Below are 18,453 nucleotides of genomic sequence, written 5' to 3'. Positions count from 1 at the left end.
GTGTTCTCGCCCTCCCTTCCTCCAACACATTGTCATTGTCCCAGACTCAGACAGAACAACAAGGACATTGAAAACCGGTTCGTCCCTTTTACCTATCGCCGTCATCCCCAGGGAGCTGCCCGATATGCAACGGCTAATTATTCTGACGTCCCGATAATACCAAAAATGTTGGGTTGGTGTGAGGTTAGGGTTACTGGCTAGTATAGTTATAATGGAACAGTGGTGGTGTTGGCGAAAGGGCCCATGTGTGGAGTGTGCATGTTCTCCCCGTGTCCCCTATAGGGTAGGTACCCTCGCATGTGCTCCCCGTGTCCCCTATAGGTTAGGTACTCTCACATGTGCTCCCCGTGTCCCCTAGGGTAGGTATACCCTCACATGTTCTCCCCGTGTCCCCTAGGGTAGGTACCATCGCATGTGCTCCCCGTGTCCCCTATAGGGTAGGTACCCTCACATGTTCTCCCCGTGTACCCTAGGGTAGGTACCCTCACAAAAAACATGCAGTAATCCTGGTCTCTAAACTGCCTCCCCCTGGCCAGCCGGGGCGCCTGATGGAGGGGAAAGGAACTGGTCGGAATAACGTGTTCCTTCCACACGCTACGTCCAACCAGGGAAACTCCCCCCTGTCAGGTGTAAAGTAGCGGCTTGGTCTCCTCGTGTACGTCAGTATGAGGTCAGTCCGTTGCTCTCCCCGGTTTGGCAGAAGGAATGTAGTGCCCAGGATTACATTAGATAATGGGTGAAAAAATGGGCTTCTTAATACGACACAGTTAAGAAGCAGTTGAGTTGAACTATGAATCTGGTGATTTGATCCAGTCTTCTCCATGACACACGCCATATATGGAGCGTGTCTTGAGTGTACAGGGTTTGATTAGGTCAGATCAACATATGGAATGAATTTTGTATTGGTCATATATTATGGAGCATGTCACAAGGCGTGACGGACACGAGATGCATACATGTTTTCATGGTAAACTGTGACCTATTATGGTCGCAATAAAATGGAATGGCCCGCATACTGTGGGTCTGAAATCACCAAATGTAAGGGAGGGTAATTCAAGTTTTATAAACGTTGCAGTATAGATAATACATGTTTGCATCTCTCACAGGATTACTGCTTTTAGTTTAATCTGGTATAAAACAAAATCTACTACTATGAAGTTCATCAGCAATATAACATACACTTATTGTTGTCAAATACCCACAGAGAAACCGATTTGTCATTGAATGTGTGTTTCTATGTCTTGGTGGCACCTCGACCCATGATGGACTTCTTGGTGTTTCTCTCAGGTTTCAAAAGGATTATATAACACTTTGGTCCAAACAGTGCCACCAGAATGCCAAAACTAGACGCTAAGATAGCAAATATCTCCACTGCATCTGCATATTTGCCTGGAGAGCTGATGTATGCTGGGATGAAGGCTATCCACACGGCACAGAAGATCAACATGCTGAACGTGATTAACTTTGCTTCATTGAAGTTGTCTGGAAGATTCCGTGCCATGAATGCTAGGAGGAAGCTGAGGAGTGCCAGTAAACCAATGTAACCTAACAACACTCCAAAACCAACTGTTGATCCCACCGCACACTCATAGACTATCTTATCACTGTGGTATTGAGTGTTTTTATGAGGAGTTGGTGAGGCAGACACAAGCCAGGCTATGCAGATTATTGCCTGGATGAAAGTAAGAACCAGGACTGTTCCTCTCTGCTGCATGGCACCAAACCACTTCATGATGTCTGCACCACCAGGCTTGGAGGCCTTGAACACGGCCAACACCACCATAGTCTTTACCAGGATACACGAGACACACAACACAAAGCTGATCCCGAATGCTGCATGTCTCAGCTGACAAGTCCAGAGCCTCGGACGGCCAATGAACAGAAGTGAACACAAGAAACACAGTTTGAGTGACATCAACAGAAGGAAACTGAGTTCCGAGTTGTTGGCGCGCACCATGGGCGTGCTTTGGTGATAGATGAAGACTCCCAGGGCAATGGCACAGATAAGTGTGCCTACCAATGAGATGGTTGTCAAGGAGATGCCCAGGGCCTCGTGGTAGGAGAGGAACTCCATGATCTTAGGGACACAGTGGTCACGCTGGGGACTGGACCAGAAGTCCTCTGGACAACCGGTGCACTCTGTGGAGTCTGACAAAAATGACAAGATTAGAAGCACATTGTCATTCTAAAGAGAATCCATTGTACATACTGTGTCGCTATACATGAATGATTTAAACCAACCAGTCTCATTGCTGATCTCTCCCTCAGAACAAGCGACGCAGTCAAAGCAGCAGACCGGTTCTCCTTTCCTTCTGGACGCACGGGTTCCAGGAGAACAGCTGTCACTGCACACCGAGCGAGGAGGCTACAGGGGAAACACACTGTAATCAAACTCAGTCTAAGAAGCTATATTATCACATTTAAATCACGAGGTCCACAATTCGTTAGAAAGCCGTGACCTTTTTGGGTTCATGGTTCCAGACGATTCTGTCTTCCTCGAGGACGAGTTCTTCGCCTGCAGAATCCGACTTCCTGAACACGCCTACTGCGAGAACCGTCGTGCCTCCGTCGGGGAGCCACACCCAGTTTATGACGTCAAAGATCGGTAATGGGTCACCGTTCTCATCAAATGACACTTGTTCGCCGAATTCCATGGTGAAGTTGATCTTGTCCAGGTAATGCACAAGCTACAGCCAAAAAGGAGGAGCAACATACTTTTACTTGGGCCTAATGAACAGAATACTGACCACGGTATGGTCAACGCCATGTAGTCAGTGTGCTCAGAATACTGACCACGGTATGGTCAACAGTAAATGTAGCAGTGAGCCTGTTGTCTCTGATGTCATGGACACTGGTCTCACTACCTTCCTGGACTACAATTCCCATAATTCTTTGGTGCACTGCTCCTCCTTGTGGATAGGGGGGAGAGCTGTCTTACTGAGACAACATGTAGTCCAGGAAGGAAGTGAGCCCAGTGTCCATGACATCAGAGACAACAGGCTCACTGCTACAATCTAAAATATCTAAACTATCTAAAATATCTAAACGTCATTAACATATATCTTTTTCCAAAAAAGGTGAAGTGTCCCTTTAACACTGAAGAATGTCACTCAGGCAAGTCATATTAGTGCCACACGTACATCACCGCCACTAAGACAATTAAGTAATACCGTTTTCACCCTATAGCTGCTATAGGGTTTTCTTTCATTTATTCGTTTTGACCAATGTGTCCAATGATCAAATTGATTCTAGAAACATGTAAACTGTGACTGTTTAATGTCACATACCTGCCAAGGCTTAATGGTCTGCAGAGTGGCACAGCTGTGCCCAGGGAAAGGCCCTCTTCCTGGGACACACTGCAGCATGGCATGGAGGGCGTGGGCCAGAGCGTACACAGCCTTGTACACGTTGTACTCTGGCCTGAGGTCAGACACGTCCAACAGGGTGGTGTCTGCCGTCTCCAGGTCCTCCTGTCCACTACACACCCTTCCACCAGCGTCCAGCCACTCGGGCGGAAGGGGTACGAATTTACACCGAAACGTTTGCTCCCAAAACTGCCTCACCTGAAGGTGAAAACACGATTCAGAAACTTTGAATGAATGTACGCAAGAAACAAGAGACAAAACATCATTATGACAAAGTACATATAACCAAAGGAATAACTATAATATTATTAACCCATTCTGAACGGGAACCCATTTTGATGTTAGCATCATGTTATGCTTTAGCTATTGAAAAATAGCAGATCTACAAGCTCATAGCGCGCCACCGAGTGGCGCGCTACGAGCTTGTAGGTCTGCTATTTTTGAAAAAATCGAAGAACGACTGACATTTTTAGAATCTGATCTCAGGTCAGAATGGGTTAATCAGACCAGTGTGTGTCCAGTGCGGAAACTTCGTATGAATCTGATCTCAGGTCAGAATGGGTTAATAATAATAATAATAATCGACTGAAATAAGATGGCCGCTTATAAAAGCTAAATTAAAGGAAGTATAATCACTAAGGTATTCTCCTGGCTGTTGTCAGGGTCCTTTTCAGGGTGGACTTCCGACAAGAACGCCCGGAGACCCGGGATCTCTCCGCGGTGGATGGCGAGGCCCAGGGTGCCCCCTAGTGACGGAGTGAAGTGAGGATTCTGGGCTCCCACGTAGGCGGTCCAAGGCTCGTTGGTGATCCACTGCAGACCCGTTAGATTCTGCTTCACCACCTGTCGGTTCATTGTGTTTGAAAACGGAAATGTAAATAATGAGCACAGCAGCTAAAAATCCACCAAACGCGTCCTATACACTGTAGCTCATAATCAAGACAATACTATCATTATTTATAACAATATCTAATTATTCGTTATAGCAGTGATATGAGATTAAATAAAGTATTGAGATAAAAGGCAAAAGAAATAAACGAAAATGTTGATCATTTAACATTTAAATTATTTTTGATTCATTGCAATGCAATTTAATTACTTTCATAGCTAAATTTAAAAATGCAATTAAGCTATGAAAGTGACTAAATGGCATTCATTTGCAATGATTCAAAAATACATGTACTCTTAATCAGTACAGGCACACTGTCGCGCGCATGCCGCGTCAGAAGAACCTGAAGCCCTTTTTTCCTACTCTGTCTGTGTCTCATAGGAGGGCTGTGGGCAGTTCAGAAACCGTCTTCCAGTGACATCATCGATGGGGAATACAAGCTAAAAAAAACTGCAGGCTTTCTAGTCCTGAAAAGTTGCAACGCAAAAATGGAAGCCATCGTTCTCACGATAATGAAAATCTAAACATTTTTGTAAAAAATAATGGTGTTTAAAAAATGATCTGCCTAATGATGATGTCACTGGAAGACGGTTTCTAAACTGCCCACATCCCTCCTATATGAGACACAGACTGAGTAGAAAAAAATCGTGACATTTTATCATGATTATGATTATCATTTCAGATTCTCCTTAACCCTGTAAAACCCGGATTCATTTCTACTTGCAAAAAAAACAGATTTCAACCTTATACTACTACTTTTTACTACCTAGGACTAATCAGAGGAAATGATGTAAAAAAAATAATTATAATAATAAATAAAACATGTTCTAGACATTCTAATGATCACAAAAAAAACATATATTACAGTTATTTTATTTACTTTTATCAGGGTTAAAAGTCAAAGGTCATAGGTTGAAAATTATTAAAAAATTGAGTCCAGAGATTTTTAATTTGTGTGAATTTGAGCCTCTGTGGGAGGTATTTATATGCAAATATCAGGACCAATGGCATTGCAATGAACATCAATGATGACGTTTAGGTGAAAAAAGAACGAATGAATTCATTAATTAAACTATTGGTGTTTATACAGGGTTAACCCATTCTGAACGGGAACACAGGTGTGAGCATCATGTCATGCTTTAGTTATTGAAAAATAGCAGATCTACAAGCTCATAGCGCGCCACCGAGTGGCGCGCTACGAGCTTGTAGATCTGCTATTTTTGAAGAAAAAAAAACGAAGAACGACTGACATTTTTTAGAATCTGATCTCAGGTCAGAATGGGGTTAATCAGACCAGTTGTGTGTCCTGCAGTGGAAACCTCGTATGGATCTGATCTCAGGTCAGAATGGGTCAGAGTGGACATGAAACAAAAGCCCTCAAACCTCCTTCATGAGGTTCACCAAATAGCTCCCGTAGACGATCAGAACCACCACGCGGGCCGTGGAGGTCTTCATCACGGTGACGATCCTCCGGAGCTCCGACCGCTCGTGGTCCCAGGGCAGGACCTCCAGGTAGGCCAGACAACCCAGGCCGGACTGGGCCAGGTCCGTCTGGAAGATCCGGGCGTAGTCGTGGCCATAGTCATTGTCCATGAACAGGAATCCCACCCAGGTCCACTCAAACCGCCTCATGATCTGGAGTATAGACCGCGCCTGCAGGATAAAGAATGGAGGGATAATATACAGTAAGTGCTCATGAGGCTATATATATATATATATATATGAGACTGTGCCCGCTTTTAAACATCTTTTAAAAACACACCTGTATATCAAATGCTTTTCATAATTTCAGCTTTACTTATGTGTATATGTATGCAGGCATGTGTGTATGTATATGTATACATATGTATAAGTGTACGTATATATTTATTTAGCATTCCTTGATGTTTGTTGTTATGTTTCAATGCATTGTTATTTCTATGATGTTCTTGATGTTGTTTGTTATTGTTGTTTTTAACCTGTAAAGCACTTTGTAACTTTATGTTTGGAAAGGTGCTATATAAATAAAATGCATTCATTCATTCATTCATATATTCACAATGCTACATTGTACATACTGTACATTTGCTCTCCAGCAGTAACACATATACAAGCAAATGAGCGATGGTATTCTGTATCAATATCTCACTGACTATAGAGCACCGAAGTCTGACGTCACTTTCAGAAGAGGGCGTCAGTCCCCAGGTTCATGTATTCGTTTAGTTGCATTGAAATCGCCATAGGAGGATTTTTAGATTGTTTCATATAAGAACTGTGTTTGAAAAATAAACATGTCACCCCGGCCGCTTCACTCATATGGATATGAAGAATCAACTGACTGACGCTAATGTTACTGCTGCTGAATTAGTTAGATTTTCGCTAGAAGCAGACTGTATCATATATGAGTGACTGACTGTTGCAAACGATACAGAGACACCTCCCTGACAATAACGCCGAGACAGCTTGTTAATTTTGGACCACAACGCTTATAGTAGACGATATTAAGATCACCCCATGTTATTCTCCATAGAGAAATTACTTCCGCGAACCAGGGGAATCGAAGGGATGAGCGAGTTACGTCAGGACTTCGGTGCTCTATAGAGGAGGTTTTTGTAAAGTGTAATGTGTGTACAGTACATGAACTATAGGCTACTACTACATAGGGCATTAAGGCATTTTTGGGTGGCTTGTTAACACACCTCTTGGTGTCTTAAGCATTATGTTATGCTTTAGCTATTGAAAAAATAGCAGATCTACAAGCTCATAGCGCGAGTGCCGCGCTATACGAGCTTGTATAGGTCTGCTATCTTTGAAAAAAATCGTGAAAACGTGGCCCAAATGTTTGAATATATTCTTTCAGAGCGTTCGTTTTTATAACTCAAATCTTTGCTTCTGGGGGGGGGGGGGGGGGTCCCTGCATGGCACAAGATGGGGCCAAATTACAGATAATTCTGGGGGTCCTTGACATTACATAGTTTGAGAACCACTGACATAGAAACATGTTTTTTTTTTCAGAAAACTGTCAGGCATTTGTAGAATCGTCCCCAGGTCAAAAGGGGTTAAGCGTCCACTAGTCGACCTTGTTGGTACTAGTTGACTATAGTTTAGGCAGCGGTGAACGAACGGTTTGAGGAGCGGTCCTGATATTGGAAGGTCGCTATAGTTCATATCCCCGGACCGGCACGTTAAAATGACCACCACTGAAGTGCCCTTTGAGCAAGGCATTGAACCCCCTACCATGAAATGTTCTATGAGCAGGGCCTGGCTGTAAACAAGTTATTGAGCTTAGTCCAGTTACCCTGGGTAAACATAGTAGTCTACCTTTCCTTTCCTTTAGTAAAAAACGATTTTGTAGGCCCTCAAGATCAGGTAGATTATAGTTACAGTCACCAATGTACACAGTTTTTTTTAAATGTACAAATATTTATTTCCATTTTTTCCCCCCCTTTTTACATAATAAGTAGTTAAACAACTAGTCGACTAGTCAACTATTAGAAATGACTAGAAGTGAAAGCCCTCCTAGTACTACGTGATAGCAACGATAGATCTATTGTCAGCAGAGGTTCACCTGGACGGCCCTCCTAGTACTACGTGATAGCAACGATAGATCTATTGTCAGCAGAGGTTCACCTGGACGGCCCTCCTAGTACTACGTGATAGCAACGATAGATCTATTGTCAGCAGAGGTTCACCTGGACGGCCCTAGTACTACGTGATAGCAACGATAGATCTATTGTCCGCAGAGGTTCACCTGGACGGCGTTACTTGGGGTTGTTCTGAAGAAAGACGGGAACTGTTTCCGGTCACTCAGACAGGAACACATGGCATAGAAGCTCACCTGCAAGAGGCAACGACGACACATTTTGTCCTGTAATAATAATAATAATAATAATACGTAATACCAGTCCTGCATGTTTCTATTCGACACATTTGCCCAGCAGACCGGGCAGCATGTGAGGGAGGTCCGTGGCCAATTACAGATAATTTTTGTGGTCCTTGACATGAAATATTGAGAACCACTGATATAGAAACATGAGGTTTTTCAGAAAAAGATACATAAAAAAATAAAAATAAAAAAAGTGTTAAACCAATATAATATCGTTAATCGGTATCGGTAAAATAACATATCGGTTTTAGCAGATATTTTATTTTATAATAATTATGTTGAAAAATAAATAAAAATCCCTGAAAAATGCCTGTTGTGATGAGTCGAAGGGCTGATGAAATGTTTTCTGCGTTAAGCTTTCAAAAGAGTCAACAAGTTGGAACATTTTGAAATACAAAATAATACTACATTCAAGCTGTTTATGTTGGGATGTGGGCCAACACTTCACTTGGAATAAAGAGGTGTTCAAATTCAGTGTTTAATATTATAAGCCTTTTTTCAGACTGGCCAAAATTATTATATTTTTTTAGATACAGAATGAGATCATAATATCGACAATTGGTTATATCGGTTATCGGCCATAATTATAACAGCCATTAATTATATCGGCCAAAATGTCTCAATCGGTACATCCCTAAAGAAATAAATCACTCATAATATCGACAGCATGCATGTGTAGACAGATGCCATGTCATTGTTGACCTGGCATTCTATAAATAATGTCTATAGTTGGTTTCAATGTACAGATATATTCTATTATTTCCATGCACGTGATGTATTACCATGTGTCGTTCTTGCTTACTGTAAATCGCTCTGGATTAAGAGCGTCTGCTAAATGCCTAAATTGTCATCGCTTCTGTACAGATTTAGCTCACTGCTCCAAATGAAAATAGAATTTAATGAAGTGGGTCGGAGAATAAGCACATATTATTGTCGGTATCGGTCAGAGTAAATCTATCCGCGTTTTCATTTGGAATAAACATGCAGGAATAAACGATGCAACTTTGTGGATTACACAGAAATGAGAAAATCCACTATGTGTTATAATAATGCATGTAACATTCTGATTATGACATCAAAGAGGTTACATCTCCCCTCCCGTTAAAGTAAAAGACGTCACATTATAGACCATCGATGCCAGCCTGACTCTTTAGTTTCCATGCAGGCAAAGAATCAATGTTTAACACGCACTGCACTCTAACCTTCTGAGCACCCGGCCGCAACAAAAATAGCGGATCTACAAGCTCATTACATTCAATGTCTACATGTGTCCTCTTCACTGTACGCTCAAATGAAAGAGAATATAGTCCGTCTATAAGGTTATAAAAGGAGTATAAATATACAGTACATTGTTTATTGTGTTTTAGATCTGTGTAAACAACAAATAACATACCATTAACCATGCTGCCGGGAGGAAAACCACGTTACTGTTTTTTTCTTTTTGCATAAATCAGTGCTATTGAACACCCGGTGTGTTGTTTCAAAAGTATTGAACCAATGGAGAGTATAGCGCTTGGGACAAAACCTCTCAACTCTTATTGTACACTCAAACTGTCTGCTAAAGCATGAGCTAACTCCACCACCTCTCTCCCTCTCATGGAAGTAATTGACAATAATATAAAAGTCACAACACCAACTTTGATGAGGCAGTGTATTGCTTTGTTTTAAAAAATATATATGGTTTTCTTAATTTCATGATTTCCTGAACATTTCGGAGTTAGGTGGTATATCTTCCCGACAGCAGAGAGATATATATAAAATCGGTGATGGTAAAACTGGGTTGGGGCTGTGGAACTTACCAGAGGCACCCTGTACAAACCTAATATCTTAGAGATGGCGATGGCGTTCGTTGAGGAATCAGGACCCACGATTCCCAGCGTCGGAGGCGACCCGGAGCAGCTCTGGTCCATTTCAAAGCGCTCCTCTCTGCCACTGATCATGGAAAACGCTGCACGATAACCGACTCCCAGCGAGTAGCAGGTGTCGTAGAGACTGTATCCCAGGGTGACGTTGGGCAGCAGGCTGGGGCTGCCGTTGATCTCGGCGACAGCGAAAGCCATGGTCTGGGCCCATCTGAAGCCTTCGATGTTAAACCTAACACACACACACACACACACACATAATAATAATAATAATAATAAAGCCATGGTCTGGGCCCATCTGAAGCCTTCGATGTTAAAACTATATAACAGGGCGTAACCACGAGTAATTGTCTTTGCAGAAATACTCATCATCAAAGCAAGTTACGTGTGCTGTTGCTGGCCTATTGCGTATACGTGTGATACTCACCCGTAGCAGGTGGGGTCCTGTGGCTTGGCGGTGAAGGACATCTCGGGGTAGACGGGGTACAGGTTGATATAAAACAAGCCACCCAGAATGAAGTCGCCGGCCTTGTGCATTCTGTTGAGATTATTAAACTGTGCCTGCAACTCACAAGAGGAAGAGGAGGAGGAATTAGGTGAGGAAGACACAGCAGAGACTGTAGAGAACAGCATCAAGGTCAAGTACAGGTGTGTGTCTAGAGAAGCCCTCATGCCTGTAGACATGTCCACCTCTGTCTAACCCAGGTCCTTTGGTCCATTTGGTTCATTGTTTTTATACACGGTGCTATGCCATCCCCCGGGCCACTATATACGCAGTCTTTCACAACAAACCTCTGGGGCAGTGCCAGAAGTAGGGGCAGGGCTAAGCATACAGTAGGAAATAATGTAAATGACACCATCTCACCGTGAGGTTACAGCGACAACTATTCACCCACTCTATACTGTAGGTAAAGCAAATAGGGCCCTGAGTGTCTTCGAGCAAGACACTGAACCCCTAATTGCTCCCGTTGTGCAGGACTGCAGGTTGGTGGCTTGCATGGTTTGTATGAATGTGTGTGAACGGGTGAATGTAATGCACAGTTTATGTGAAGCGCTTTGGATAAAAGTGCTATATAAATAAATGCACCATTTACCAGCTCTACGGTATGTGTGTGTAATATTTCTTAGAATGTTATATATATATAATAACATTCTGAATATCATACTAAATATTTTAAATACCCACGCCTTAAAATGAAATGAAAGAAAATAAAAGTGACCATGGGACCAGTCCAATTAGGATCCCTGCATTCAGATCTGGGCAAATAAACTAACATATATATATATATATATATATATATATATATATATATATATATATATATATATAACGCATATATAACGCAGATGTGTTGCACTAAAAAACCTGCTTCATTCTATATTCACAGTCTATACATTATTTACTTGAATCTATGTGACCAGATTTGAGAGCCTGCCACCGCGCAACCTCCAGCTTTTCACCAGAGGAGAAAAACTATGTAATTTTTTTTTAATCCAAAATGAGTTAATAGCACAACAGGCAGACTCTTCACATATAGGCTACTACAGTTTGCAGGATTGGCCCGTTTTGAACAAAGAGCCTCAAATCATGAACGCAGTGTGCAGTTTACGTGAAATCTTTCACACACTTTCCTATTAGGCTGAGGAATATATCCCACCCTGTTCACATTGGCCTGATATAGCGCCACCAACAGGTGGATTTCTGCTAAACAATTTTCTTTGGAACAAAATGCCTCAAATCATCCAATCGCCATCAAAGGCGTATAAGAACAAATGGCACCCTTTTCACTTTGGCCTATTATAGCGCCACCAGGAGGCCACAACCTGACCTGGCCGGGTGGAGACCTGCATGTGCCCTGAGGGGCACTTTTTCTTGTTCTTATATAATGGAGTTCTGTGTCAGGCATGCCCAAATATGGAGTGTTTTGATATCATGTCCGGGCCCGGGCCTTTCTGGACAACCACAACCAGCAATCTCATCAAATTCTACTTCATTCAAACATACATTTAGGACCCACTTAATTGACCAGATCACTTAATTATATATGTCTTTGTATCATCTCTTCTTTTCTATAATCATATACTGTAGCTAACCAAGTATTCTAATCATGTTGTTTTTTAGTTGTTCTTGTTTTATATACTGCAATCATGTATTCTGGATACACTATATTTATTGTACAATGTTTCAATGTGTTTGACATATAGGTAGAGGCCTTGTGTTTTACATGAAACATGTCGACTTGTGTGGACTTGGATAGTATTTTAGACAGACTTATAGCTCGTTACGTAGACAGCACTAGAATTGCATTTTATGTAGTCATAGCACTTTATAGTACACATGTATATTGTATAACATAATATAGTATAGTATGTATAGTTGACATAGATACATTCTTAGCTTATATATACACGATTCATGATAACTACTTTTTTATATATGTGATGTATGACAATGCTTTAATTTTGCTTAAATGTAAGTCGCTCTGGATCAAGAGTGTCTGCTAAATGCCTAAATTGTAAAAAACATGGTCGCAGCACCTCTAGTTACCAGCAATAAAACATTAAATTATGCACTTGGTATTATTGGTATAAATTTGCAGACAGAGAAACATAAGTTTGTCATTGAATGTGTGTTTCTATGTCTTGGCGGCACCTCGACCCATGATGGACTTCTTGGTGTTTTTCTCGGGTTTCAAAAGGATTATATAACACTTTGGTCCAAACAGCGCCACCAGAATGCCAAAACTAGACGCTAGAATAGCAAATATCTCCACTACATCTGCATATTTGCCTGGAGAGCTGATATATGCTGGGATGAAGGCTATCCACACGGCACAGAAGATCAACATGCTGAACGTGATTAACTTTGCTTCGTTGAAGTTGTCTGGAAGATTCCGTGCCATGAATGCTAGGAGGAAGCTGAGGAGTGCCAGTAAACCAATGTAACCTAACAACACTCCAAAACCAACTGTTGATCCAACATCACACTCATAGACTATCTTATCATTGTGGTATTGAGTGTTTTTATATGGAGTTGGTGAGGCAGACACAAGCCAGGCTATGCAGATTATTGCCTGGATGGAAGTAAGAACCAGGACTGTTCCTCTCTGCTGCATGGCACCAAACCACTTCATGATGTCTGCACCACCAGGCTTGGAGGCCTTGAACACGGCCAACACCACCATAGTCTTTACCAGGATACAGGAGACACACAGCACAAAGCTGATCCCGAATGCTGCATGTCTCAGCTGACAAGTCCAGACCCTGGGACGGCCAATGAACAGAAGTGAACACAAGAAACAGAGTTTGAGTGAAAGCAAAAGTTGGAAACTGAGTTCCGAGTTGTTGGCGCGCACCATGGGTGTGTTCCGATGATGGATGAAGACTCCCAGGACAATGGCACAGATGAGAGTTCCTACCAATGAGATGGTTGTCAAGGCGATACCCAGGGCCTCGTGGAAGGAGAGGAACTCCACACTCTTGGGGACACAGTGGTCACGCTGGGGACTGGACCAGAAGTCCTCTGGACAACCGGTGCACTCTGTGGAGTCTGACATTACAGACAAGTACCAGTATCATTGGAAAATGTCTTTTTTATTAAAGTCATTAGAACCGCACATTGTATACACCATTTAAACCTACCAGTCTCATTGCTGATCTCTCCCTCAGAACAAGCGATGCAGTCAAAGCAGCAGACCGGTTCTCCTTTCCTTCTGGCCAGGCGGGTTCCAGGAGAACAGCTGTCACTGCACACCGAGCGAGGAGGCTACACAGGGCACAGTATAGCAATGATCAATGCTCAGTGTAAACTAAATTACATTTCCAGCATGAGCTTGACATTATAGTTATACATATAAGGATGCTGCTATAAAAGTGACCTTTTTGGATTCAAAGTTCCAGAAGATCCGGTCTTCATCGAGGATGAGCTCTTCACCGGCGGAGGCCGTATTCTTGACCACCACGCCCACACTGTGAACCTGTACGCTTCCGTCAGGGAGCCACGCCCAGTTCATGACATCATAGGTTGGTAAAGAATCCCCGTTTTCATCAAAATACACACGGTCACCAAATGATGTGGTGAAGTTGATCTTTTCCAAGTAATAAACGAGCTATATGACGATACGTAAAAAATGTGTACAATATATACACAACAGTTACATTGACAGGAATTGTATTAAATAGTTTGTATTTAGTATTGAACTCTATTATATCGAAGCCTCTGACTATAATGGACTGTTCAACGTTGGCTCAGGGGGCTGCATTCATTTTCTGGTCTTTTTTCAGCATAGTAAAATAATGGCCTTCACATACTAAGCCTTCCGTGGAACTGTGTTACTGCTTCAAACATTACTACAGTTAGTGTCACGCGGTAAGTGTAAGAGAAAAGAGAAAATGCATATATATAAGTCTAAAGCGTTATTCATAGTATGGATTTTCGGTGGTGAGGTGACCATCGAACTACAGCATGACGTCACTGAGCCGCGGTGATGAGCAAACCACCGCCACCGCTCTTCTCTTTTTTTTACTGGTGGTCACCTCACCACCGGAGCGGTGGTCACCTCACCACCGGAGCGGTGGTCACCTCACCACCGGAGAGGTGGTCACCTCACCACCGGAGCGGTGGTCACCTCACCACCGGAGCGGTGGTCACCTCACCACCGGAGCGGTGGTCACCTCACCACCGGAGCGGTGGTCACCTCACCACCAGAGCGGTGGTCACCTCACCACCGGAGCGGTGGTCACCTCACCACCAGAGAGGTGGTCACATCACCACCGAGCGGTGGTCACCTCACTACCGACCGGTGGTCACCTCACCACCAAATGGTGGTCACCTCACCACCGGAGCGGTGGTCACCTCACCACCGGAGAGGTGGTCACCTCACCACCGAAAATCCAGACATAGCATTAAGGCCTGCATAGGCCTTAAGTTGGATTCAAACTATACTTAGTTATAGGTAAACTGTGGAGTCATATATCCCACCTGCCATGGCTGTATGGTCTGCAGAGTGGCACAGCTGTGCCCAGGGAAAGGCCCTCTTCCTGGGACACACTGCAGCATGGCATGGAGGGCGTGGGCCAGAGCGTACACAGCCTTGTACACATTGTACTCTAGCCTGAGGTCAGACACATCGAAAAGGGTAGTTCCTGATGTCTCCAGGTCCTCTTGTCCACTACACACCCTTCCACCTGCATGCACCCACTCTGGCGGAAGGGGCGCAAATTTACACCGAAACGTGTGCTCCCAAAACTGCCTCACCTGAAGAAACACAATGAAGACACAGGGATGTCAAACTCAAATATACGGTGGGCCAAAATAAAGAAATTGGTAGAAGTCAAGGCCCGGACTGTGTTTCAACACACAGGCAGGTGACATTTTAGCCTAAATTACCGTAATATCAATTAAATTACAAACCATAATATTGTTAAGCAAAATGCAAGCACATGATTCCCTATATGAAGTCGACTTTACATAATATAACTAGCTATTATACAGGATGTTAATGGTATGGTCACACATGTATTATGCTAATTACTCAAATTGCTCAACGTGCAACTTTTAGCAACCAAGCTGAATTTCATCCATTAGGCCTATAGATAACATTTAATATCATACAAGTTTGTACTAATCACCATTTCTGGGTTCATGAAAATTCCACTATACACTAATAAGCATGCATGTGTGTCAAACTTTAGGGGATATGCTAATACTTTACTCCAATAACTAAGAACATATATACTGTGGGACTCACTATGCTATGTTCATGGCTGTTGCCAGGGTCATTGTCAGGGGTTATTTTTAACAAGAAGTCCTTGAGACCTGGTATCTCTCCGCGGCGGACCGCGATGCCCAGCGTTCCTCCCAGGTAGGGCGCGAGGCCGGGCGTCTGGAGGTCGGGGTCTGTGCTCCAGCACACATCGGCTATCCACTGCAGACCGCCCACCTCCTGCTTCACCACCTGTTGAGTGGGCAAATAATGGATTAGTAATAATTATATAGAAAGGAAAATGGCACAGCTATAAGCCAGTGTTCTATAAAACACTGGTTCCCAAACCTTTTCACGTCAAGAACCCCCAAATTGTCACTAATCAGCCCACGGACTAACCTGACGCTGCCAGATCCAAGAAGCTTGCTACACAAATTTGTTTCACAGCTTATTGGGATCTGGGATCTCGGAAGCAAATTCGATGACGGGGCTGTCTGTCTATCACCGTGTGGGCGTGCAAACACAACCAATCATATTGACGTGTCTATATAGCTTCACATCCGGTTTCGCACATATCCCGCCCTTAGCTCACGCTGATTGGTTCGGTACGGAACGGATCGGTGTTAGCTCAACTCCCTGAGAGATCCCAGATGGAAGCTGTGTTGGGGAACATGGTTACCCAATACCGCCCCCATCTGGCAGCGTCAGGTTACCCACGGACCCCCATTTGACGAGATGTGCCAAGGACCCCCACCCCCCCCCATAACAAGATTTGTACAGCAGTGATTCTAAACCGGTTTAATTTCAAGGAACCCCAGTTTGACATGCATTAGTCTACAGACCTGTAATTCTGCAAACTGTTAATAAATATTTCAATCAGTGCCCATACCAGAGGCGGGGGTTGGCGATAGGGCCTTTCTGTGTGGAGTCTGCATGTTCTCCCATGTCCCCTAGGGTAGATACCCTCACATGTTCTCCCCGTGTCCCCTAGGGTAGGTACCCTCACATGTTCTCCCCGTGTCCCCTAGGGTAGATACCCTCACATGTTCTCCCCGTGTCCCCTATAGGGTAGGTACCCTCACAAAAACATGCATTAATCCTGGTCTCTAAACTGCCTCCCCCTGGCCAGCCGGAGCGCCTGATGGAGGGGAAAGGAACTGGTCGGAATAACCGACCTGCAACAGGTTGATCATATGGATCAGAACCTCCTGCAACAGGTTGATCATATGGATCAGAACCTCCTGCAACAGGTTGATCATATGGATCAGAACCTCCTGCAACAGGTTGATCATATGGATCCAAACCCCCCCCGAGACGAACCTCCTGCAACAGGTTGATCATATGGATCCAAACCCCCCCGAGACGAACCTCCTGCAACAGGTTGATCATATGGATCCAAACCCCCCCGAGACGAACCTCCTGCAACAGGTTGATCATATGGATCCAAACCCCCCCGAGACGAACCTCCTGCAACAGGTTGATCATATGGATCCAAACCCCCCCGAGACGAACCTCCTGCAACAGGTTGATCATATGGATCCAAACCCCCCCGAGACGAACCTCCTGCAACAGGTTGATCATATGGATCCAAACCCCCCCGAGACGAACCTCCTGCAACAGGTTGATCATATGGATCCAAACCCCCCCGAGACGAACCTCCTGCAACAGGTTGATCATATGGATCCAAACCCCCCCGAGACGAACCTCCTGCAACAGGTTGATCATATGGATCCAAACCCCCCCGAGACGAACCTCCTGCAACAGGTTGATCATATGGATCCAAACCCCCCCGAGACGAACCTCCTGCAACAGGTTGATCATATGGATCCAAACCCCCCCGAGACGAACCTCCTGCAACAGGTTGATCATATGGATCCAAACCCCCCCGAGACGAACCTCCTGCAACAGGTTGATCATATGGATCCAAACCCCCCCGAGACGAACCTCCTGCAACAGGTTGATCATATGGATCAGAACCTCCTGCAACAGGTTGATCATATGGATCAGAACCTCCTGCAACAGGTTGATCATATGGATCAGAACCTCCTGCAACAGGTTGATCATATGGATCAGAACCTCCTGCAACAGGTTGATCATATGGATCAGAACCTCCTGCAACAGGTTGATCATATGGATCAGAACCTCCTGCAACAGGTTGATCATATGGATCAGAACCCCTCCCCCGAGACGAACCTCCTGCAACAGGTTGATCATATGGATCCCGTATGCAAACACCATGACCACGCGGGCCGTGGAGGTCTTCATCACGGTGACGATCCTCTGGAGTTCGGCGGGGTCGCTGTCCCAGGGCAGGACCTCCAGGTAGGCCAGACAACCGGAACCAGAGCGGGCGGCGTGCAGCTCGGACTGGAGGATGCGGGCGGCGTTGCGGCCGTAGGCGTCGTCGCCTATCAGGAGTCCAGCCCAGGTCCAACGGAACCGCCGCAGGATCTGGATCATGGCTCGCACCTGGTGGGGCAGATTTATTTTTATTTTTATATATATATATTTTTTATCCCACGATTTTGTAACCCATTTTTCACCCTTGTGTCAATTATCTACTGTGATCCTGGGCTCTACACACCCTCCACCAACCTGGGGAGAGCAACGGACTTGAACTCATGCTTCCTTCATGCCTGAGTGTCCAAGTTGCTCCTTTACACCTGACAGGGGGGAGTTTCCCTGGTTAGACGTACTGTAGCGCGTGGAAGGAACACGTTATTCCAGCCAGTTCCTTTCCCCTCCATCAGGCGCCCCGGCTGGCCAG

At 44.3% G+C, this 18,453-nt stretch overlaps 2 protein-coding genes across 2 annotated transcripts in view; both read right to left on the bottom strand.

Annotated features, from left to right (window-relative positions):
- Positions 1-1,234: 1,234 nt before the first annotated feature.
- LOC308317792 (extracellular calcium-sensing receptor-like) lies at positions 1,235-10,179 on the bottom strand (the record flags this gene model as incomplete). The annotated part of the gene is made up of 8 exons (XM_080767069.1): positions 1,235-2,148; positions 2,242-2,365; positions 2,460-2,687; positions 3,288-3,563; positions 4,002-4,208; positions 5,638-5,907; positions 7,985-8,071; positions 9,919-10,179. The coding sequence occupies 8 exons, from the start codon at positions 10,177-10,179 to the stop codon at positions 1,235-1,237; spliced, it is 2,367 nt and encodes a 788-aa protein (XP_080623195.1).
- A 2,438-nt stretch (positions 10,180-12,617) lies between these two features.
- LOC308317791 (extracellular calcium-sensing receptor-like) overlaps positions 12,618-18,453 on the bottom strand; it is a gene marked incomplete at both ends in the record, with an annotated part of 11,518 nt that continues 5,682 nt past the window's right edge. The window contains 6 exons of the mRNA XM_080767068.1: positions 12,618-13,531; positions 13,624-13,747; positions 13,860-14,090; positions 14,963-15,238; positions 15,732-15,938; positions 17,880-18,155. Coding sequence (XP_080623194.1) covers positions 12,618-13,531; positions 13,624-13,747; positions 13,860-14,090; positions 14,963-15,238; positions 15,732-15,938; positions 17,880-18,155 — 2,028 coding nt within the window. The remainder of the gene's footprint in view (positions 13,532-13,623; positions 13,748-13,859; positions 14,091-14,962; positions 15,239-15,731; positions 15,939-17,879; positions 18,156-18,453) is intronic.

This window comes from Protomyctophum bolini (assembly GCF_963924005.1).
Source record: "Protomyctophum bolini genome assembly, chromosome: 6".
NCBI classification, from domain to species: domain Eukaryota; kingdom Metazoa; phylum Chordata; class Actinopteri; order Myctophiformes; family Myctophidae; genus Protomyctophum; species Protomyctophum bolini.
The sequence above is the reverse complement of the archived record's forward strand: the minus strand, read 5'-3'. Positions and strand labels throughout refer to the sequence as shown.